The sequence below is a fragment of the Amblyomma maculatum genome, chromosome 2 (assembly GCF_055883805.1).
Source record: "Amblyomma maculatum isolate TAMU_Amacu chromosome 2, ASM5588380v1, whole genome shotgun sequence".
NCBI lineage: Eukaryota > Metazoa > Arthropoda > Arachnida > Ixodida > Ixodidae > Amblyomma > Amblyomma maculatum.
In genome coordinates, this window is record NC_139345.1 from 13341950 (window position 1) to 13366418 (window position 24469).

The window sequence follows — 24469 nt, forward strand, 5'->3', positions numbered from 1 at the left end:
AGTACCTGATGCGATCAGTGCAGAATGGAGCACTAGCCTGGCGCACAGATTGCCTCGATGCATGCGATGGGAAATTATGGGCTCATTTTTGAAGTCTTGTACGAGGCACGAAATAGTGGCCTGTACAGTGCGCAGTGCATGCATTTGGTAGCTACTTTCTGAGCTCCTTTTGGGGGACCCCTTAAGCCTGCTTAAGGCAAAAGCACAACTCATTATTAGGTTTCCTTTTTTTTTTTTGGTATGGTTTTTAGCATTTTTATGTATTTACTTATTTCTCTTTTTTTTTTTATGGCAGAAAAGTGTTCTTTGTGATGCTACCATATTATTTGAGGTGTTCATTATATATATATATATTTTTCTTTCATTATGCATGCTGATTGTTACCTGCAGTGAAACAAGTCAAATACTATAAACTATTTATAGGTGCACCTGTATTGAGCCTTTGTGTGTGGCCTCTTAGTACTATGCCTGTCTTGCAATCCGAAGGACCTAGGCTGTTTCAAATATATCTAGAATAATAGCATTTGCTTCTTGTAAAACCTTGGAGATTTGGAGCCAATCCGAATATATTTTTTTACCTCTGGCCTTACTTGTTTTGAATTTAACTGGTCGCTGATTGTTCTCTGGTGTGGTGGTATCAGAGTCTTTCCTGATCAATTTGAGGTATTGGTACCATTCCCTGCATCGATAACAGTGGGTTCCGTTGCTCACGAGCTGTATAAGACACTAAAGTAAAACTTGTTGCTTGGCTAGCTGGGTCATATTGATTGGAAATAAGTTAGCCCAAAACAAAACACGCTTTTCAGTTACAGCCTTATAAGGCATATGCCTGACAAGAGTTTTCTCAAAAGCTGCGCAAGCAGCCTCTCTTTCATTGTGAGAGCGTCAGTGAAAGGAGATGCTGTGCAAAGAAATGCGCTCCCTGTTCCTGTAATCCTGCAACACTGTAAATTCAAATAAATCAATCATCGTTTTAGTGTCTCACAGTGTGCCTCTTCTTGTTAGTGATGCCTGCTAGCTGTAGTAGAAAAAATATTGTCCGGTCAAGGCTGGTAAACATACAAAATGAAAAGGGGGTGTGCTGTGTTGAATTAGGCCTGTGGCAGTCAGCCTTATTTTGCAGTTTAAGTGCAGTTGTCATGTAATACAGGTTTTATACGACACATTTTCTTTTCCAGTTACAACATCTGACCTGTCCCATGACCTCTGACCTTGGAGACGGGCAGGAAATTTGTTCCGACCTTCAACAGACAGTAAGTCGCCATTTATCTAGTTTTGAATAGCATAACTAGGCTGATTGTGCTACAGCAAGTCTGTGCTAGGTAATTAAGAATAACACTGTTGACTTGGCTAGTCATTGCTACTTTTGAGAAAAAAAAATTACAGCTGAATTTAATTCTATAAGGCCATTTACAATATGTCTGGTAAATATGCTTTAATTGGTTTATTTTGTCCACTTGTTCATTCACACAATTCCATCAAGACTGAATGTGGCGTCATAAGGTGTAAAAAAATGGAGCCCATGATTGGGCATACACTGTTTTTATTTAACTTTTTGTTGACTTAATGGGCCCTCAGCAAAACTCTGGAAGTCGGCTTCACTACACAGCGCAGGACCAAACCTGTTGTTGGGGCAGAAATTTTGTGCAGTGCAAGGGACGTCTGTTGTGATGATAACGGCTGCGTCCATCTCCCTTGTGTTGCTGTCGCAATTCTGGGAAGTGCCTGGCAGGTGCCATTCATGCCCTCTTTCCCCACACCACCTGCTCTTGTTTTTTTTTGTTGGGGAGGGAAGCTGTTCGCCAGGTTTGCACATGACATCAGGCTTAATATAGAAGTACTCTGTGCTCCTATTTTCTGCCCAACAGCGAGCGGCTGTGCCACCATGGTAAAGGAGATTTTGCTGTGCAGCAAAGCTGACTTGCAAAATTTTGCAAAGGGTTTATAGAGGCATATTCTATTGGCCTGACTTGTTGTTCGCAGATAATATTAGTGTGTGATTGGTGCACCAAACTTGAAAAGCCAGTCTTGTTTCTTTCAAAAACATTTTGCACTCATTTTGTAATAATGTACTTTGTGATGTAACTCAACACACGTTTTACATGTAAGAAAGAAATGTAAGCAGAATGATTGGGTGCTCATGCGTGTGTAAACACATTGGCGATACGTCTTGTCCCGTCTGCTGCATTACTTGCAAACATAATGAATGATGCAATGGACATGAATTGCAAGAAAAAAAAAAATCACATGTTAAGATTTCAATATCCTTCAATAAGCACCATATAGAGTCTTAATTCACAGCCTTCCACTATAATGTGCTGTTTAATACTTTCAGTGTTGAACAGTTTAAAAAACAAATGTCTTTTTGGTGATCTTAAACAATGAATTCAAGAATTTTCACGCATTTATATGTAAGAAGCAGCTCCACTTCAGAAGTGCGTTCTGGCTTAAAATCAAGCTTGGGAACCAGCTATGGAAAACACTTCCAGTTTCCTGATTAGCTGTAATAAACATGTCAGCCCGGAAAAAACATGTAGAGAGAGTAGATTCATCGCATCAGACTGAACGGAAGAGTAATGACACCCCGTGAGTGTCGATAAGCTGAGAGCATCAGCAAAGATAAAAAGAAACTTAGCTTTCATGGACCTCCGCTAGCATTCTATCAAAGATAGAGATCAACTTTCGCGTGTCCGTTGCAATCACATGGAGAAACCGCAATCTCAGAGTGCGCCACCACAAACAGTGCAACGGAACGGCCACGGTCAGTTTTTTTTTCGTCCACAACACAATATTTAATACTTCTTGTGGGTTCTAGAAGATGGCAGTGTCAGAAGAGCGAGAAAATTTCAAACGCACACTGAGCGCAGTACTCGTATGACAAAAGCCCTGCTTGACAGAATATGTGGCAAAAGCACTTAAAAGGGTTTTTAAAAGTCCTCGCTGCATATTGGGCATCAGTACAATTTTTGATGTGCCCTATTGTTTATCAATCTCATTTTATCTGAAACGGACTTGACAGTTGTAGAGATTTTTAACACCTTGGCCTGTAAACTTTTTTGTACCATTGTTTGCTTTCTGTGAATGTTTTTAAACATGGCATATGTCTGCATGCAAAAAAGGGGAACATAGAATATTTTTTTTTGAAGATGTTGTCACATTTAAATGATAAGTGTTTAACTCCTACAGATTAAAATTTGTCAGAACTCAGATTATGTGTAGTGAGCATTCTATTGCCTTTGCTGCGGTTAAATAGTTCGTGTTTGGAGTTGGTTTCATGCATCTTTTCCAGGCTTGTTTAAATTTTTCATACCTTCCGCAGTCAAAATGGCTGAAATATACTTTCAACAAGTATGCAACCTTCAGTGGGCCTATATTTTTTGCATCTCGAGTACAGTTACTACAGTCTTTCTTGGCATCATTGTAAAATATGTTGTGGGTAGGTCATTCGGTTGTGTTTGAACGAGTGGGTAGATTATGTTGACATGGAGAAGGCTTGCTTGGCAGACATACGATAGTGTTCAGAACTGGCAGTATGATGCAAGGCACTACTATGTATTGTATCTATGAAAGACAGTGGTGTAGTGAGAATTTTAACTTGATACTCTTGAAGGAGGAGCATAAGGGTCCCCCAATTTTCTTTTTTTCCTTTACTGCATTTTCCAAACAAGTGAAGGCTGTGCACCATAGCCAAGCAGTTTGAAAGCATTTTGGAAAATTATTCTACAATTTTGCTCCCTTCCTAAAATCTATTTCAGTGTTCTTTTGGTAGATTAGGGTCACGTGCTGTACAAAGTATTAATATGGCCATTGTTGGCAACATGCTGCCGTTACTGCCTTGAACAAGTTCAGTACGTATGCATATTGAGAGTGGTTCAGACTTGACATTATGATGGGATCAAAGGCAGCATCTGTGAGGCGGGACCATGTACTCAGTTTCATAAGCTGTTTGCAGCACTGTGGTTGGTAAAGCTATTTCGTGTAGCAAGATTGCATGAAACATAGAACAGGGAAAGTATTTTTCAAACAAAGCACAGTAGTTGACAACATGGTTCTGATGGATATTTTAAAGCACACAGAGCACTCCGGCCGCTGGCGAAATTAAGACAACCCACCCGCTTGGGCTTAAGCACTGGGGGTCTGCTGTGAGGCAGTGATGCGCCACCATTTGTCAGCGTGTCGCTGACCGAGTTGGTTGTGTTGCTTATGCGCCTATCGTCGAATCAAGCAGGTGAAGCATTTAGCTTTAAATGTTCTTGAAACAGTTTGCCAGGAGTGTGGGGCAGCTCAAGCTTTAATTTTCTGAAGTACGAAGGACACACAGGCTTGGCTGGTCGGGAAAGGGGTTGCTTGGAACAACGACGAACTGATTGATGTTAGAGTTCATGAAGCTTATTGACAACGTAAGTACAGGCCTGGAGCAATACCAGCTTATACTGCATCGCTGAAGCTGCTGGCCACTGTTCTCCGGCTTCTACCTTACCACTCTTTTGAACCTGATGTAGCTTGTTTGGAGCATTGTGAAGGTTTCTGGCAAGGCATTCACTAATTGACTTCCGAGGCAACACATTCTTAATCATGCAGATCATTCTTAATCATGCAGATGAGATGAGAAAAATCGACCACATTGTTGGTTTCATACCTGCCAGGTCTCCCGAATTATCCGGGAAACTCCCGAATCTTGATGCTTTTGTACGATTGTACGACCAAAACAGAAATCTCCCGGAAACGCTCCCACGTTTGGCCAAATCCTTTTTTTAGTGTGGCCACATAGCGATTGACATCGTGATCAGTGAAACGTCTAAAAAGCATAGTCGGCCAAGCGCAGTAGTTAAAACTGCCGGAACTGCTTTCACTTTGCTGTTTGAGACTGTAGCACCGCCACCGCTTGGGGCAGTTCAGGCGTGGAGCTAAGGTCAGGTTTTGTCTAAAGTTCCAGTGGCTTAATTTCTGCCTATAATGTTCCTACACTAACACCGGTTCTTGCTTAGGCAACTTCCACGTTTACTTGTGTTCTTTGTTACCTTCGGCAGCTCAGTTGCATTGTCTAGTGCAGTTTTCAAAAGGCGTGCGTTGTGTGTTTTTTAGTGCCGCGTTAATGTAGTCTTCGGCCATAGCGCTAAGCAAAGAGTGCGAGAAATATCTTCAGGTCTTCTTAAGGCAGTATACTGCAGAGTTTGGATGTATTCTGCCGTCTCGGAAAGGCGAGCATCATTTGTTTTGCACAGTTTGCAATTCGCACGGCGGCAGAACTGACTTGGCACGCACATTTCGCCGAAGAAGCACTCAAGCGACCTTCAGTGCCAAGACAAGCAACAGCGTCTCCAAGATTACTTTGGTGCACAAGACGACAGCGATGTTCTGTGTGGAGTGCTTGTTTTCCGATTTCTTGTTGGAGCATAATGTCCCGCTAAGCGCCTCTGAGCACGTGGGACCTCTATTGCGCAAAATGTTCCTAAAGTCTGACGTTGCAAAGCGCTACGCATGTCCTAGAACCAAGACAACAGCTAGTGTCGGTGAAATGGCGCGCCACGCACAAGAGAGCACGGTGAGTGCCCTGAAAAAGTGTGTTTTCAGTTGCCGTGGATAGCAGTAACGACAGCCAAGCGCAGCTGTACCCGATCGTGGTTACATATTTTGTTGAAGAATTGGGCGTGATCGATAACAAACTTCTTGCGCTGAGCACCCTAGAGGGCCAGTCAACTGGGTGCAATATCGCCAGATTGCTGATAGGTACTCTGAATTCCTTGGGCATACCATTGTCTAACTGCATAGCTTTTGACTCTGGCAACGGCAACATCATGCTGGGAAAGAAAAATGGCGTAGCGGCAGATCGAAGCCCATGAAAACATTATTATAATTGGCTGTCTGTGCCATTTAATCAACATTGCAGCAGAAAAAGTGGCATGTTGTCTCCCAGCGAAGGTGGACGAAGTCCTCGTAGATATTTTTTTTATTTGGAAAAAAGTGCAAGAAGAAAAGCTGCCCTTAAGCATTTCCAAGAAATGCATAACGTTGAGTACAGAAAAATTCTGAAGCATGCACCAACCCGATGGCTGTCACTTGGGAAATGCCTGGAAAGGTTAATGAATCAATGGGGACCTCTGTTGAGTTTTTTCCTTCATGAGGTGAAAAAAGAAGCCGCAAGTGCGTAATTTCTGTCATACTACCAAATTCCAAAAACTCCATTGGGGTCAGCACAAAGTACAGAACTGGAACACATGCTGTGATAATTGAAGAGAAAGAAGGCAGCAGCTGCTATACCAGTGGCAGTGAAAAAGGCTAAGGCCACTGATATGGTGGACCAGAGTAGGCCAACATGTATAACACGTGAAGAGAGGCTGTTTCAGTTTTTGAGCTCTGACCTCAACAAAGCGTGCTGTCTTTTTTTGAATAACACCATTCCTGTCTTTGAGGCATTGAACTGTCGGCTATAGTCTCAAGCTCCTCAAATACACTCATTGTAATCTATACTTTTTGGGCTTCTTGAAAACCTCTTTTCAAGGTTTGTGCAGCCACACCTTCTAAAGGAACACAAGGATCTAACTACAGTTGATTACCATGACAAAGATGGACAGAAGGATAATGAAGACATTGTGGTGGGACTGGAAGACAAACGCATTGTTAAGAAACTCAAGCTAAGTGGGCAAGAACAATTTTATGAAGCTGTTCGGAAGTACATGATCGCTGCCTGCGATTATATTCGCCTCAAATTCCCTTTGGCTGACAATGCAGTAATTAATTCTAGAGTCGCAATCGGAAATCCGTCGACACTGTCCTTTCAGAATGTGCTTTTCTTTGTGGAGCGGTTTCCGGTCCTACTGCCACTTAGGCAGCAAGAGTCGAAAGACCAAGCTTTGAATTCTCTGGAAGTGGAATTTGTCAAACTTCAGGCATTTGACATTCCCCAAGATGTGCTGCAAGAGGAACACGCTGACGGGCAGTGGAGTGCAGTTTCTCAGCTGAAAGGCACAGATGGGCAAAGGAAATTTAACTGCATCTCAGCAGTAATGCTTGGAATCCTCTGTATACCACACAGTGATGCTGAATATGAGAGGCAGTTCAGTATTGTAAAAAAAAAAAAAATTGCACCCAGTTCAGATCATTTATGTCCGACACAATCCTCGGTCACATTCTTTTGGCTAAATGTCGCAGGGGCGAACACTGTTACTCTCGGCAGTACTCAAAGGAATTTCTGAAAAGGGCAGCATCTGTCACATCGAAGATTCCCCAACAGTGAGCAGTGATGTGACATGTCAGTGGTTTTCAAACAAAAACCATCCAATTCCTGCCCTTTTGAACCAAATAAAAACAACTCATTCAATATAAATGCCAGTAACTCCCCTCCCCCCTCTTCAGTCCGATGAGATCTCCCTAATGCCTTTTCTGTGAACCTGGCAGGCATGTGTTTTTGACCGGTGACCAGCTATTGTCAACCTGGAGGATGACACAGCCAGCGGTGCTGCTGTGAGTTGTCATGAGAACTAAATTGGACAATATGTGGACCCCTTTGATGGGTACATGTGTGGCATCACAACTAGGCATCATTCAGTTCACCCACATTGAGAGCAGCGCAAATAAGAATGGCAGCGTCTCTGGTGAGCAATAGGCAGACACCATAGTGGAGGGCTCCACATCAATTTCGACCACATGTGCATTCATGATTGGGGACAGCATGCTTGTCTTGCCTTTCTCCTCCATTGACATACAGCTGCCAAAGGCCTATATTCAGTCCATCTTCCTCAGAGCATGACTACACTTGAGTAAATCTATGTATATGCACGCTGCGGCAGCATCGAAAACAACTGTGATGTAGCAACAAATGAGCTGATACGGAAAGGTGTTAGCAAAGAAAATAATGTTGGGCTAGTCCACTTAGAATGTCCCTCCTTCAAAAAAAAAAAACAAAAATCAAACGCCAAGCACTGCCTGTTGCAAAGATAAAGAAGCTGTTACTAGTACACCTTTACTGGCATCGTTGGGACAATTGATGGAAGCAATGTGTATAGGAAGACTATTATGAAGTGTGTGTGCCATCTTGATTGGCTCAGGTCGCTGATAACTTCCAAAATGCTGCAAGTAGTACAGGCTGATGAGGTTAGCAGGAAGTCTATAGTCCTTGTACCTGGCAGCAAATAAGCCACACTGCTACTCTACACTCAGGACTGAAGGTTGGGTACAGTGTTAGAAACGAGTGGAGAAATATTGGTCAGTCATGGTATGATTTCAGGACATTATTTATGTCATAAGAAGGATATAAAAAGTTGCTTTGTGACAAAATAGTGCAATAAATTTCCTTGTTCGGTTTTGACGATAAACAAGTTCTAGCATGGCTCATGCCTCCTGACTGATCATTCGAGAGTGGAACTGCACTTGCTTTCAACCTGTTGCATTTATTTTTGTGTTTTAGATTTGATAAAGCAGGCATAAATAAATGGTATTTACTGAGTACTTAGAGAACGAAAAATGTTTTGTTTCTGCACAGTAGAGGTAGCCAGTTGTGAGAGATGCTTTATACTCCAATCTTCTACGTGGGAATTGTGGTGCTAGCATCCATGCTCTTGTGACACGTTTATAGTCTGGATGTCGAACCCGAAATTTTTCAGTCATCTTGGAACTGCACCCGAGCTGGAACAAATTGGAGGCACCATTTTTGTACTGGTTCGCGGTACAGTTCGACCCACTTTTGCTCGCACCTTACCTTGATTATTTTCTCTTTTATCGCTGTTTTGAAACGCTCTTCTACATGGCGGAAGGGACTCAGCGTCTTTTGGGCGACAACACACGGGTGCCTCTGCATTTGCACTGAAACACTAAATCTAAAAGCGTCCACGTGTTGTGCAGTATATATAGTCACACATATACTATGTACCGTCTTTTCCAAAAGTAAGCAGGCTGCTCAGAAGGCTGCCGTAGTAGGCGCGCGTCCGTGTGGCAACGTTGCGCTCGCTGGCGCCTGCCAGTGCTTGTCAGCTCCGAGGGTGCAGCAGCTGATGTAACTTTGCACCCTCACTCTCATTCTTGCGATGATAAAGATGTATGATATCTGTGCTGCATTCTCACATCTGTATAGCCCGGTTGTGCTGAGCGATGGCGCTCACTATAGCGACGGTGCTATTTGCGGAAAACAGAAAAGCAGAGGATAGTAGACATGATGAGCTCTGGTTGTTCATTTCGAGGACGAATGTACTTGGCTTTCAAGACAGTGTTGCCCTGAAATAAAGGGTTCTGTGAATGAGAAAGTAATCGTATCGTTATGGGCGAGCAAAGAAGAAGCGGGCAGGAGTGCTCGCGCTAGGCCCGCTAACATTTTCATAAAACGTCATCAACCATCGCCATCGGTCATGTTCTGTCTTTTTTTTATCGGCTTGCCGCATCGTAACATTTGGTTGGAGGTGCGAGGTACTTCACCCCCTCATCCTGGTCCGGATTTTCGGTGCCCTGCGACTTCTTGCTCCATCGGCTGAAGGCTAGAGGCATCGCATGGCTGTTCTCCAGCCTGCCGGACCCAGCAAGACCTTGCCATTCCTCCGCCCCGTCACCCCGCCCCGACCACAAGACACAAGAAGAGACCCGAACGACCATATCTGACCCCACTGACCAGATGTACCGACCAAAGACCCCATGACCCAAGACACCGCTACACTTCAAGACATCCTCCCCTGCCTATGCCTTGCGGTGCTTGCCTTGGCCTCCGCCATCGAGTCGTGGTAATGTGTGGCCTGAGAGTGTCCTGGGCCAAGGCTCATCGGGAATCATCGCTCCGGCAAGCCATTCTATTCTTCCTTCATCCTGTTCAAGCATCCAGACGCTCCATCATCATGCCGTGGAATCATCAATATCGGTAAACTTCCTAGGTGGTCCTGGGTCATGTTTTGGACGAGCAAAGAAGAAGTGGGCAGGGTGCGGGCAGGAGCGCTCGCGATAGGCCCGCTAACATTTTCATAAAACGTCATCAACCATCGCCATCGGTCATGTTCTGTTGTCTTTCTTCATCGGCTTGCTGCATCGTAACAATATGTATCACATGGCTAAGCGGGAGGAAGGTTTCTATGTAGTTATCTCAAACCAAAACTTACCCTCAAGTGAATGCAAGAATTTGTAAAATCACTCATTGTACTTATTTATACACAGCTTACCCAAGGGACTAACACATGCTTCCAAGCCTAAAAGAGAGATAGGTGGGCTTGAAAGGGTTCAGAAGCTTTCCCATATCTTTGTACCGGAGCCGTGGTGCGTAAAGTGGCAGTACGCAAGGCACTTCGGAGAAAACATATTGAAATTTCAAAAGTTTGTTATCATCCTTTAATTTACAAGTGTATCAAACACACAGAAAAGTACAATTGTGCTGATGTGTTTCAGCAGTGGAGTACAGAACACAAGCACATATAATTATGTAGCGAGAAATGTAGCTTATAATATCTGCTTTAGGGCATTTGCTAAAAAGGGCGAATAGCACTGTTGCTGTACTGAGCGCCGTTGCTGGGCACAACCAGGCTCCACACACATGAAAACGCAGCCTGCACAGCATATGCGCCTGGTTCTTATCATCCAAAGAGCAAGAGTGAGGGTGCGACGCTACATCACCTGCTGTACCCTCAGAGTTGATGAAAACCTGCAGGCGCCAGCGAGTGCAATGCCATCACATGGCAGTGCGCCTGCTCCGGCAGCCTTCGAAGCACCCCATATATTTTTGGCAATGTCAGTACATTATTAGTCCTGGGTTGACTTTGATCTGATTTCAAAGTCCTTTAGTGGGAGTCGACGAAACATTGTACTTGTAATAGTGGTTTCACTCTAAAATAAAATTCATGTGAAATTGTGTACCTGAAAAGCGCAGGAGGAAATTAGTGCATGACAGCTTTAGTTGGTTATATGCTAACAAAAATAGTCATTATTTTTTCCCCATCGTGCTCTAATCATCGGTCACTCGTTATAACATTTTGCTGAGGTCTGTACAGCTAAGCGGAGCTCGTCACATCTGACGACAAAAACAATGTACAGGCTACTATATCAATATATCACCTTTTGTTATATACTGAAACAGGAAAGAAAACTGCATTAAAAAAAGTAGAGTAAAAAATACACCCAAACTTCTTCCTTTCTTTTTCTGAACCCGTCTGAACCGGTTTGGGCAGAGCTAAACCGGTTCGAATTGAAACGAAATGTCTCCGGAGCCGAAACCGAACCTGAAAAGCGTGAACCCGAACCGAACCCGAAAAAATTGTGGTTTGACACCTTGTTAATAGTATACAAAAATGATAGTTCTGTTCATCACTGTGTCTTAAAGTTAGTGTAGTGGAGCACCCACTATTCTGGATAAAGAAATATGTTGAAACCATTCTTTCGCTCCATTCCTGATGAATTGTAAAAGAACTTGGTCACGGGTTAGATTTAGATGAGGTAGCCATCCTTAGTAAATAATGTAATTTCTGCCATGCTGATCTTTTTTTCATGTAACTAAATCCATCTTTTCATCTCTGCTTCTTGCTTTCTTGAAGTGGCATAGCTGAATATTTCCAGCCCTAAAAAGGCTGCAGATGCATTCAAGCAGCTCTTAGGAGCCTCCTCAAATAGAAGTGCTTCCTCATTGACATGGCTCCCTGAGAAGGCACGCTCCTTTTCTGGTTCCAAGTGCAGTCTGTGAGAGGTGCCTTAATTACTCTTCTCAGACATGATAGGTTGACTTAAATATGTTTTGTACCACCCTGCGCAAAGTGATCAGCGTGTATTCCTTTTGTTGTTCCAACAGCATTATAGCCATGACAGCCATGGTGTACCTGTTGAGCCGTGTTGAAGATTGCAGTTTCTTTTCACCTTGTTCAGCACTACCAAAAACAGGTCGCTCAGCTTTTCAGCGATTGCCTTTTATTTTTATTTTTTTAATCTGCGTCCCTAATGGCTGGGAATGTTTAGCTTCACCTACCCAAATTAACATCAATGCGGATGTGGTTCTGATTTCATTGGACAATTTCAGCCAAGGTTGAAATAACTGATTCATGTACACATGGAAATTAATTTGTTTACCAGCAGCTGAGGTTTTTCCTGCATGTGTGTCCAGTGAGACATTGAGGAGAGGAAAAATTTGAAATTTCATAATCCAAAGTTTTTCATCTTTATTGTGATTAAGAATGCAAAAAATTTATTAGCATTGATTTTATGACTACATTGTGAGTTATTTGTGCAGTTTTGCCAACAACAGAAAAATCTCATTGAGAAAAGAGACATTGTTGGTGTGTTTTTCATATGCCTATCGGTTATGTGCCTGTTTGTATTAACAGGCTTTAATGATAATGCAGTGCAGAAAAGTGTACAACAAAATGTAGATATAATAAAAAGCTATTCTATTATGATGTTACAGTCAGGCTTTGAGCATGGCATGATTAGCGCACTGCATTAAGCATTGCAGTTTTCTTCCACAGCGTTAGTTCATTGGCCTTGTTCTTTGATTCTGCATTGTGGTTGCCAGTACTCTGCATGCCCCCCCCCCCCCCCCCCCTCCTCCTCCTCCTACTACTCCTCTTCCTACACGAGTGTAGGAATACAGGGATGTAGGATGACTTCAAGCAGAAAGATAGGCAGATACTGTCCTGGGGCACGACCTCTCTACTTTGTTCTCCAACCGTCTGCAGAGGCCAGTTTGAGCAACAAAATTTGAGAGGGTGGTCCTAAATTGAACAATGATGCAGACTATATATCACCAGTGGTAATAATTTATTATATCAAGTGTAATAAAAAAGAAACAAAATAGACAAACCCTGCACATATATTTGTCGGAAAGCCTACCCAAATAATCAGGTAATAATAATGGTAGGTCTGAACACGCATTGAGGGGAAGGCAAAAACGGTAGCTGCCACCTTATGGAATGTTGTGTCCAATGCTTGCACCACCACAATGAATGTCAGTGAGCGCTCTCAAGTTGACAGATGTGCGTCGAAGCGGAAAAAATAGTGGAAATGTGAAAACCGGTGTCACTCTTATCAGAAGCTACGTAACACAGAAATGTGGAAAAATTGCTTGTTTTCCGAGTGATGGTTTTTCTTCACCCTTGGCAACTGTATAACGTTCTTCATACGTATTGTAAGATGATCAGCTTTTTCAGAGATAGTCCCGGTAGAGAGCGCACCTAGCAATGCAAGGTCCGATGAGATGAGCAGATAACCACAAAAGTTCATTTTAGGGTAATGTACGGTACCCCTTAACCTCCCTGCTGCCCCGCTAGAGTCGTAGTCGGTGCAATTATTAGCCGTCTTGCGTTGCACCCCTCCACAGTGGCTCAGGAATGCTAACTCTAAGGACGCGGGTTCGATTCCGGCCGCATTTTGATAGAGGCGAAAAGCGAGGTGCTCATGTAACAACTGCGTTGCGGTGCAGGTTACCCAGGTGGTCGAAATTTTCGGATCGAGTCGTTTTGTCGGGAAGTTAAACTTCGTAAATCAAACCATCTTGCGTTGGCTTTGGCTGGAATTGGGGGGAGGAAAGTGCGCCTGCACGCACTAAAACGTGCTGTCAGCATACGTCTGGCAAGACTTCACAGGTGTCCGTGCTGACATCGTGGTCCGAATTCGCACCTTTCACCCCCCCCCCCCCCCCCCCCCCTCCGCATCGATTGTGTGGCGAGGAGGAAGGGCTCGTGTCCCCTGTGAGTCAGCACGGGGGAGTTTTCACGACTATAAATACTACTTGCACATGTGTTTCCGCTCTTCTCTGGCAGTGTTACCGGGGCATACCGATAATGACCTTGAAGGTCGTCGTCGCCATCCCTCTAGCAGGAGGCAAGGTATGTCGTTCGCTTCCTTCTTGAGGGAGGAATACGGTGCACCGCGTGGGCTTCGCTTTCGAGGCAGCAGATCTCTCCAGACGAAAAGGGTACGCGACGCTGCTGTTCCTCCGTCCTAGATTTCCGCCTCGGCCGCGGTGGTGCCGCCTCCGGAACACCTTCGATTCTCACCGACACTGCTGGCCGGCGATGTGTCCTGCACACAGTAGCATAGGGTGCTGCGGGACAAATAAATGCGTCTGTGTGGCGTGAGCGGCTTGTGACGGCGACCCTGTTGCGCCTACCTCGTGGCTGCGTCTGGGAAGCCCCCTCGCGTTTTGTCGGTCAGCCGTTTGTTGCGGAAGTGCGCCGGAGCCTTCGTCCCGCGGAGTGGGCGCTGCAGAGAGATGGGAGAAGGAAGGGCAGGAGGCGTTGCCAGGGGCGACGTCAGCGCCGCGGTCCGTCCGTGCCGCAGCGGCGGCGGCGGCCGTGTCGGAGAGCCGTGGGGCTGGCCGGAGTCCGCACCGGGCCATGGTCGAGCCCTTCGTCGGAGGCGCCCTGCACCCCGCAGCCTGGGACTGGCCGTCGGGGGCTCCGCTCTGCTGTGCCGCCTTCAGCCCGCGCTGCTTCATCATACAGAAGGTGCGCAGCGAGACCCGCTTTCGCGGCGCGGCCTCTGCGGCCGCCGGCTCGCGCTACCAGATGGTTCACCCGCCGACGTGGATATGGCGTGGAAACGCGGTCGCCGCCGTCCGACCGCCTCGCGTCAACGCAGGCTGCCGTCTCTGGCGCTGGGGGATCGCCGGGGGCCGCCACCCGCCGCCCCCTTTTTCCCCCGCGCGTGTGGCTAACCGCCGTATGTGTGCTTCCACCCCCCCCCCCCCCCCCCCCCCCCCCCATCCCCGCTCCACTCCGCCGATCAACAGGTGTTGCCGCGAACCGCTGCTGGGTCGCGACGTGTGGTCCTGTGCGCGTCATTTTCCCCGGGCGCTTTATGTCGGTGCCTGCACGCTCGGTCACCCGCACGCAGCTCGTCAGACCCGTACGTCTATGTGTTTGTGTCTTCGGCGGCAGTATTTTCATCATCGTGGTCGCCGCCGGCTGCAGATGGTCATCGTGCCTTCTGGACGGGGAGCGATGTTGTTTTCGTCGCCTGTCGGTCGTACTTGTGTGTTGTCCGTACTTAATTTAATGCTCGTCCTTCCCCCAAAGCGTGAACGTGTTATTCTGTTCGTTCCCTGACGCCTTAGCGTCATCTCAAGACGCGACCGTGTGTGAGCAGCGGAGAGCTTTCTCCTCCCTTTCTATCTTGCCCTCGGAATGTATTCTTTCTTTTCTCTAAGCGGCGCGAAAAACGCAGACGTGGCGGCGAGCGTGTCGCCAAAGTAGCCCGCAGCGTTTTCGCGCACGTTTCCCTTGGTGTCGTTTCTGGTCTCGCTGATGACACGAATAGTGCAGCTTATGTGAAATCGTTTGATTGCGTTTCGCAACCGCGTTGTCTCCTGCGGACATTGACGCCCACCCCGTCATTTCCTTTGACACCTGCGATGCCCGCTTTAGGGTTTGTTTCATTTTCTGTTTTAGGCCCCCGACTAAACTCGAGGAGGCTTTTGATACACCGGGCTTACATTCTTTATCCTCTCGGCCTAAATTATTTCTTACGTGCTCGTGTAGTTTTTCTTTGCCTTTTTTTCTTTTCCGCCTTTTTCCAGAATTCCGGCAGTGCCGCATCGGAGCGCATGTATTTGGACAAGTACTTCGACGTAAGTTTGTAAGCAGTCGATAGTGACGATAGTTCATTGGCGCCTCGACCGGTCGCCCAGTCTTGAGGCGCGCCCCCGTTGCCTACCTCCGCCCCTTTCGCTCGCGATTTGAAAATTTGGACGGCATTCATTTCAATTTCCCGGCTTGCTATGAGCGCAGAACGACATCGCTGGCGGCGTAGTGGCCGCCGCGCCCGAACCGGGACCACTTCCTCGTCGTAGTGTTTGTCCGCGCAGTGTACCGCTTTTTTTTTTTTTTTTTCGTAAAAATGTCGCCGGTCTCTTTTTTTTTTTTTTTTTTTTTTTCATACGGTTTCGCGTCACCTATTCGCTTTTTTAGACGGTGCGACGCCGCCTTGGATAATGGAAGGCAATCTTTCTGCCGACTTACTCTCCTCACCCCCTTTTTACTATACCCCATCATTGGGTGCCCCCTCAGGAATGCGTTATTCGGAGACGTTAATTTCGCACTGGCCTGTCGCCCGTGACAGCTTGATTCGTCATCGTTCAGGGCTAAAGCAGTCGGCGCATGTTAACCCCGTGTTGCCCCCCCCCCCCCCCCCCACCCCCCCACTGTTTACTGTGCTTCCCAAGGCGCGTGTAGCTTCAGGATGTCGATCCCTCAAATTGGCTTTTTGGTTTTGTCTTCAGAGGGACGAGCGACTCCTTCGTTTTCGTGTGGTTTTCGAGAAATGCCGGCGGGTGAGTATTTCGCAGATGCCGCAGCAGGTTCCTCGCATTGTCGACCTCGAATGCGAGATTTTGGGTCTCTAGTGGGCCGGCCTCATTTCCCGCCGCGGTTGCTGTTTAGCGAGTGTTAATTTTCTGATACCATCCACCTCCTCCTCCGCTGTTGACCAAATGGGACAGGAATAGCTGACCGCGTCGTTTTCCCGTTTCTTCGTTATAAGGGAGGAACATGGCGAAAGCGGGAGGTTGGGCGAAAAAAAAGAATAACCCCGAATGCACGTGTGCCGCAACCGCTATCGATTGCACGATGTTGGCAATCGCTCGTTTGCGTCTTGTTACCACGTTTCTTGCCGAAAGGTCGTCAGTAGGGAGAATGGTTGTTAGCTGCGCTGTCTTTGTGCAACTAGTCAGACTATTCGCCGCGAGATCGACCTAGATGTAACGCCACCGTTGCTACGATAGTGTGGATCGGCAGCCGGCGGCGCTCGCAGAAACGCACGCGGCGTAGGTCCGCTTCCGAGTTTACGGCAGGTTTGTTGGCGATGAAAACGTGCCTTCTGCAGCGCATTAGCGATTTACTGTTTAGGGTGCTCCATTACTGCAGAAAAAAAAAGTGGATTTCGCCAACGCAGCGAAATCTGCGTGGATTTTAGGAAAACAAGGCACGCAACCACCCGTATTTTAGATTTACCGGCACCGCTCTGTACGCTTTTTGCGTTGTACCGCGCTCACGGGCTTCAATACTCGAGCCTGAGGTGTACTGTCTTTCTTTACCGCCTTTTCAACAGTGTGCGCGTGTCTTATACGAGTGTTGGACTGGCAAATTTAGTGTCAAGCCCACGCAGATACAAGCTAAGTTCGTGCTCTGACCTGCTGTACTTTAGAATGAATCGAGGCAGCCTGGGTCATTATATCGTACTTGACTCGAGGATTAAGCTGGTTAAATGTAGCACTGGCAGCGTACTGCCCGGCCGGTTGCCGTAGGCTGAGTGCACATCAACTCTGGCTAGACAACCAGCCACAAGTATTCCCCAAACTGATATAACGAATAAACAGCGCTGAAGACGAGGACGAAGAGCAGAGAAGCAAGCAGGGCGAATCTGATAGTGCAGCACCGCATCAATAACTCTACAAGATTTCCTGAAGCAGAGGAAAGTATAAAGGATTTCTGATGTGTGTGATATTTAGAAAAATGATAAATTAGTGTAATTTTTTTTTACAATGACAGTAAATTTCACCGTGTGAAAGAGCTTTTACGTACTTGACAAAATTTATGACCATCAGAGTTCTCAGTAACGTGAAGTGCAAACTACGAATCAGTTGCTGCGTAGTCATTGTAATAAGCTGCACATGTGTGCTGTCACGTTCTGGCAAGGAATTTCGAAGGCTGAAGGTATTTTTAAACAGTATTATTATTGAGCAGAGACTCAATCTTATGCGAAGGAAAATATTAGGGTTACTTCCGAAGGTGCCGGATATGAAACTACCCCGAAAGAAATGGAGTTCATCTTATCATGCGGCTATAAAGATGTATTTATTCCCGAACTAAACGCCGATAGTTAAGTCCGTAGGAAGCTTCTTAACTCCCCTTGTCAGAAACGACGTGTTTCACTTAGACGATAAGAGATTCTAATGATTGTAATGGGCTACCAGTGGAGTACATAGATTGAGGTATATTATATATAATATTTAGCGCAACAATTAGGCGATGTTGCTCAAACGTTCGAGCATTTCTCTAAAGCAAAATGTGCTCACTACCACTGTTACGGATGCGCATAAGCTAATGGTCGGGGGTTTAACGTACCACAAAGTGGCATTGGCTATGACGGATGATGTAGTGGCGGGCTTCGGTGTCATTAACCACGTGGGATCGTTTAACGTCTAGAAATCAGCAGACGAGCGCGCCCTACCACTGAGACACTGCGGCGGAGGTTTAACAGAAAAAAAAAAACGGCAACTCGATCGTGCACACAGACGGCAGAGTTGCCTGTTCAGATTGCAGTCTGCTATGCATGCAGCAGTCTGCGGTCGCAGGTTCAGTAGCTGAGGTATTCCAAATAGGAACGGAAATGTACGATTTCTGAGCGTTTGCAATAAGTGGTATTGATGGCAGGCGACCTGTTTTACTTTGATACGGCGCATAACAACAGCATCACTTCGTTTGAGACACCGCGTGTCAAAGAATCTCAAGCGCCGAAGGCCACGACTGATGTCCTTATCCAGCATGACGTACTCGTTATGGACAAGTATTTTTTCTTTTGATGGAGCGTAGGATGGGGGGGGGGGGGGAATGACCTGTTCACATTTCTTTTGCAAGATATAGATAGGTAAGCAAAAACGTGCAGGAACCGCGCGCACAGTGCGGGCTGGCACGCAACGCGAACACACATCCACACTGAGTAGGGTTCGCCGCTGCGTCGCAAGGTGGCGAATCTGCTCGATCTTGAGGTCTATAGCCTGCCTCGGAATACGTAAAGGGGCGAGGAAATTATAGAAATATGAGTCGCAGCTCTAACATTTCAGAGGCAAGTGAAGGGACAAGGCATAGTATTCTGGGAAAGTCACGCGGTGAGCTCTACTGTTTTCCTTTCTATCGTTTTGTCGCGCGTCGTGGTTCTGCACAAACTTCATCGATTGTGGCTGAGGCGTCGGCGTCGATGTAGCTGTTGGCAGTCCTTCCCCTGATGATTTGTTGCGGAGCGGCTGCACGCTGTTCTGTACTGGTGGAGCTTTTCGTCGCTATGGTAAATGCTAAAGTGGACATACGTTTGTGTGAAAAGTTTTAAATAGCTCAGGGAGGTTTGCCCCGCCGCGGTGGTGCAGTGGTTAAGGCACTCGACTGCAGCGTCCAGGGATGCGGGATTGAATCCCTGCCGCAGCGGCCGCTTTTCGATGGAGGCGAAATGCAAGGCCGCCCGTATGCTGTGCGATAGCAGTTGCAGTTGCAATATTTAAAAACGGCCATTTCGAGATAAATGGCGTCGTCGGCGTTGCAATAGTAGTGTCGGCTATCGTCATCAGAACAGAGGCGAATATGCTAACTAGCTTAACTTTGGGTGCTAGAGTGCAACTGGAAACTTGTAGCCGGTTCTTAGTGGTAGTCATATAACTTCCTGGTGGAATTTAGAAAACGCGCACCTCCTTTACGAAAAGGCCCAGCCGCCCACGGCGGTGCAGTGGTTAGGGCGCTCGAATACTGTGCCCAAGGATGCGGAGTCGAATCCCGGCCGCGGCGGCGAAAAGTAGGCGCCCGTGTGCTGTGCCATCATGTCAGTGCACGTTAAACCCGGGTGGCCGAAATTTATGGCGTCTCCCAGCCGTAGTCGCTTTGGCACGTTAGACCCCCGCAAACCAAACCAGACCTTTTGGAAAAGTGCTTGCTGACGTCAGTCATTATTGACATCGGAGAGAGGCTACGTTGCACGCATATTACACAGTCACGTGTAACGATTGACGTCGCTTCACGGCCCTCCGAATTCCTAGGAGCACGCCGTAGACGAAATTCTTTGCGCCACAGCGCAAAGGGAACTTCGTGTGCTGCTAACTTTTACGAAGCGGCTATCACTAACAGCCGGCTAAATCCCCGATTACATTCAAGCACCTGAGTGTAATAGTTAAAATAAAGTATTAGAATTTAGTTAACCAGCTGGTACCAGTTAGCGTGACTCCTTTTTGCGATATCAGTCAACACTTGCATTGCAACGTCAGTGAGATGCTCTCGGTATCTCAAGGCACATATTTAAAGATCCTGGTTGACCTTCGAAATGAAATACAGTAAAAACAAACTTTTTTTACGTTGCGATTATTTTGAAATTGAAGATCGTCATCACCAAATGTGAAAGCTGTTTTTAATCTTAAATCGTCACTGTGGTTTGCATTATGTTAAATGACTCTTAAATGCCGTGATATCGGTTTTGGCTTCCTCTTTCAGGATTTTTCATTCACCAAAGGAGGCTGTGTGTGTGTGTGTGTGTGTGTGTGTGTGTGTGTGTGTGTGTGTGTGTGTGTGTGTGTGTGTGTGTGTGTGTGTGTGTGTGTGTGTGTGTGTGTGTGTGTGTGTGTGTGTGTGTGTGTGTGTGTGTGTGTGTGTGTGTGTGTGTGTGTGTGTGTGTGTGTGTGTGTGTGTGTGTGTGTGTTCCCCACCTCCACCGTGTTTCTAGGCCTTACTGCGAGCCATTTCTGGCGTCGTAGTCTGGTCGGAAGACTAAATGTGTTGAGCCTAATCGACAGGAAGTGGTGGTGTGAGTTTGAGTGAATTGCGGCGCTGTAGATGATGAATTTGTCAAATTCATTTAGTGTTCGCCTCCGCGTTACGCGGATTTACCCCATTTGGGGTAAGCGCCGGTTGCAAGCTTGATGTCCAGTGCCGAGCGCTCGTGGGCAGTCCTTGCCCGCAACTGGCAGCGGACGTGCCCTATCCTCCGAAGTGCCACGCTCGATTTCATGGCACAGAAGAGTCGCCTCGGGAACTCCATTTGTTTTCTGCACCGTTGTCGCTGCTCTGCTATTCCGGGGCAGCTGCGTACGCTGTACCCTGCACTGCCACGCGTCGCTTGGTCTTGCCCGAGAATAAAATGCGCATATTCAAACTTGTCTGATCAGCTGACCCGTCTGCGCTTTCTCACCCGCTTCGTGCTCCGTTCACGGCGCACAGGAGCGTTCGTGTGGGTGCGTTCAAGGGTGGCAGTCCGATGGCTAATCCTGCACTGCGCAGCATTTTGAGGCAGAGTTCGCGCTTAGTGTTTCCGTTTGCCGGTCACTGTGGTCGGGTTCGAAGCGTGAAAGAGAGAATGGGCAGCGTTGCGGGGGCGGAAGGGTTAGTTTCGGCGAAAATGAGGGGACCTGGGCGCGGGGTGGGGAGATAAAAGACCAAACCAAACGGCGACCAAACGGCATCGTCCCCGACAAAGGTTGGTGCCAATGGCCGGCAGGCTGTCTCCCTGCGCCTCTGCTGGGATGCGAGGCCGCTCAAGGAAGGAGCAGAGATTTGGTTTCTCGGTGAGATGAGTCGCTTACTGTTGTTGGCCCCAGGCGGGACGCTCCTGTTGCTAGTGGAGAATTTTTGTACCGTCTTGCGGTAAAGTCGCCCCAACTCTGGTAACTGCGATCGTACTACGGAATATGCGGTCTAGGCAAGTAAAGCTATGGCACCGCGATACCTTGACTGTACAGAATGTCCTAATTGACCCCCTACCGTCGCCACAGAGTTTCTATCTGGGGGAGAGCCCTGCTTGGCCTAATTGATGACCTCTCTCCTTTTTTCCCATCCATGTTCTGCGTTCCTCCCGGTGCGTGCCCCGTCGGATGTGTGCGCGGCAGACGAAACCAGCGGCCACCACGCAAAGCCTGAACCCCAACGCTGACATATTCTACTGCAAGAATGCGCTGGCCAAGTCCGAGGATGACGACGGTAAGTGTGCCCTGTTTCTGCGGCTCCCCAGCAAAACGTTTATGTTTTGCGAACGTTCCTTCGACTGGAAGGGAAATACTTATACTTTATGGTTATGCTTTGGGGGCGCTTATGAGGCATGTCAAAGTTGAGGGGATCTTTTGACCGCGCTGCACTGTGCTGCGAGCATGATGGGGTTGGGCAAGCTGTTAGCTTCGCGGCCAACACAGCGATGACCTTGTGCGTATTATTATTATTATTATTTTACGAAGAGTTTGCGGACCTCTCGGAACGCGCGCGTGACTTTCTCAGCATCGCTGTACCGGTCGTCCGTTGGCGAAAGTTCTCGTCCAGCGAGAGGTGGGCTACCACCTGCCCGCCCCTATGCATATCCTTCGTCCCTCTCCCCGCACGCTGTCACCGCGTCTCGGCACCTGACCAAATCGCGCTCCGTCCACGCGTGGCGGCAAGGGGGCTTTTCGGCGGAGGCAGTTTGTCGGTTTGCAGCAAGCCTGTTCGCCCCCGCCTGGTTTTCCAGTGGCCATCCTCCCGCAGGGCTACGAAGGTCGCGTGACGCGCGGCGAAGGCGAGGGCTCTTTGCCCCCCCCTCCCTCTGTTTAATTTCTGCGCATGGCACCTCCATCCGTTTCTCGATGGACTTGCATTGCGTGGGTTCTTTTCGGTGGGGTTTTATGGCGTGCCGTTTCACTTTTGGCCCTGGATCCCCGCGGCCAGGTGACTTTATCTGTGCGATTACATCGCACCCCTTCGTTTTGTTTTATTTCATGCTGTGATTTTATTTCATTTTCTTGCATCGCTACGCAATTCCTGCGATGGGTATGTATTCTGGTGAAATATTTGTGACGTAATGTGACGTATGAATTCATAACTTGTAAGGGTGCAGCAACATGGATGAAGACAGATGGCACACGACGGGCGCTCACTTAAACTTCTTTACTCCAGGAAATAACGTAAGCATTACAAAAACAAAATAATGCATGTTGTATTTGTGTTTTTATTTTTTCTTCCTGTAGTGAAGATCGACGTTGGAGTGAGCGTTCGTTGTGTCCCATATCTGTGTTTGTCCGCGTGTCAGTAGTGGCAGCGACATTATTCTTCTCAGCTCGCGAGATTGATTCATCCCCGAAGGCCTCGGATGAGCTGATATGCCGGAGCTGCCGTGTGCCTGCATTTCTGTCCGCTTTATAAAAGCCCTCGGGTGGTTGAAATTACTGCGCTGACCTCCAATGGGGCGTGCGAGGCTTCAGGTTCGGGACCGCGCTAAGAGAGTTGAAACCTTAGGACTTTTGATACAATTTAGCCGTTGGCGCCTGTGTGTGGTGTTGGTCACGCTTGGCTAAACGTGTGCTGTATGTGGGTCGAAAGCGGAACCCTCATCGCAGACTTAACAATCGAGGCTGGAAGCGAGCGCGCCGTAACTTGTAAACAAGTAGCGCTTTCCTGGTTAAAAGTGCTTTTTTGAATAAGGTTGGTTCGCAAATTTTTGTCCTGCCCAGGCTGTGAAGAAAAAGGCTGTAGGTCAGTCCTTTTGGGGAGTAACCGATTTGCCACGACCGCAGTCTTTCTCTGGACTGTGTGTGGTCAACTGTTTGTATCCCAGGAAAAAAGGGGCAGCAAATCGAATGCCTACAAAAATTCCGGGATTCGAACCCACGACCTTTGGATTGAAGCCGAACGGTGATATGACTGCCACCACAGCGGACGGACCTCAGTGGCGGAGCACACAAATTACTTTTGTCTACCTCTCGCGTATTTCTGAAAGTGCTGCTGTTAAATCAAGTTGTGATGGCTGGGCTGTCACAATTTTTGCAGCAAGCTGCGGTAAGCCTTGCAGCATAAGAGCAGCACTCTGGGCCTCGTTTTTAGCAAGAGAGATATCTCACTGGGTGTTTTGCGCTCGGTACACTTCGCATTTAGGACTAATTGCTCCATTATTGCAAATCTACTTCACCGTGGAGAATTTCCCTAACTATTCGACCAGCACCATTCTCACTTCGAGATATTGATCTATTCGCTCTCGCCCTAACATCTGTTCTGCTGACCGTTCTAGTTAGCTCAGTCGGTAGAGAGATCGATGAGTAGTTAACGAAATCGTTGTAATTGATTTACATAGATGAATTAATGGAACGAAAAAAAAAAAGAGGGGCGGGGGGGATGTCAAAATGCTGAGAATGAAAAGCCCAGTGCTTGACGACACTAAGAAAATCTAATTTAGAGAGTGCAATCTACAGTCCTTGTCAAAAGTGTAAAGCCCAGAGGGTCTGCTTCTGAGCCACTTCGTGCGGCTCGCAATGCATTGCCAGTGTTGCGAATCCCTTGATGGTAAGATTTTTCGTCCTGCCCTCTCCATTAGGAATGACTTCTACTAATGCCAAATCAGCGCCACTACACGGCTGAGAAGCAGACCCCCTGGACTCTACACTTTTGACAAAGATTGTACATTCGAAATAGATGGGGAAAAAAAAAAAAATGGAAAGGAGGGTGGTTCATGATAGGTGTCAGATTCTCGGAATGGAATTGAAATTCAATGTTTGCTGATCGAAAGTATCGGTGAATAAAAAATAAAAATAAAAATGTGGTGTGTGAAACGCTGTCGCGTCGTACCCTTAACGTGCGAAGGCTAAGTGTCCCCCTATTTTTTCCCCATCTGGTATGTAAAAATAAGCTTGGCTGCGGTGGCCGCGGATGCTGATGGAGCAGTGAAAAGTAGCTGAAATCACTAACAGTACATAACTCCTCAATTTGCTCCAAAGCACCGCGCCTACTGGGCCAAAATAAATGGACACGAATATAAAAAGCTAGAATTAAAGCGTAGCGTAAATGCGAACTCTAGACGCATTATTATTCGC

The 24469-nt window shown here is 47.1% G+C and overlaps 1 protein-coding gene across 4 annotated transcripts in view; it reads left to right on the forward strand.

Moving 5' to 3' along the window:
- Window positions 1–24469, forward strand: part of LOC146197968 (uncharacterized) — a 100693-nt gene that overhangs the window by 12359 nt on the left and 63865 nt on the right. The window contains exons 2-4 of one of the 4 annotated variants that reach the window (XM_084593251.1): window positions 1179–1253; window positions 15470–15520; window positions 21530–21620. In XM_084593251.1, the coding sequence (XP_084449377.1) occupies window positions 1200–1253; window positions 15470–15520; window positions 21530–21620 (196 nt within the window). In that variant the 5' untranslated portion in view covers window positions 1179–1199. Of the gene's footprint in view, window positions 1–1178; window positions 1254–14245; window positions 14400–15469; window positions 15521–21529; window positions 21621–24469 lie in introns of those variants that run through there. The other 3 variants (XM_084593252.1, XM_084593250.1, XM_084593249.1) reach the window with 3 other exon arrangements.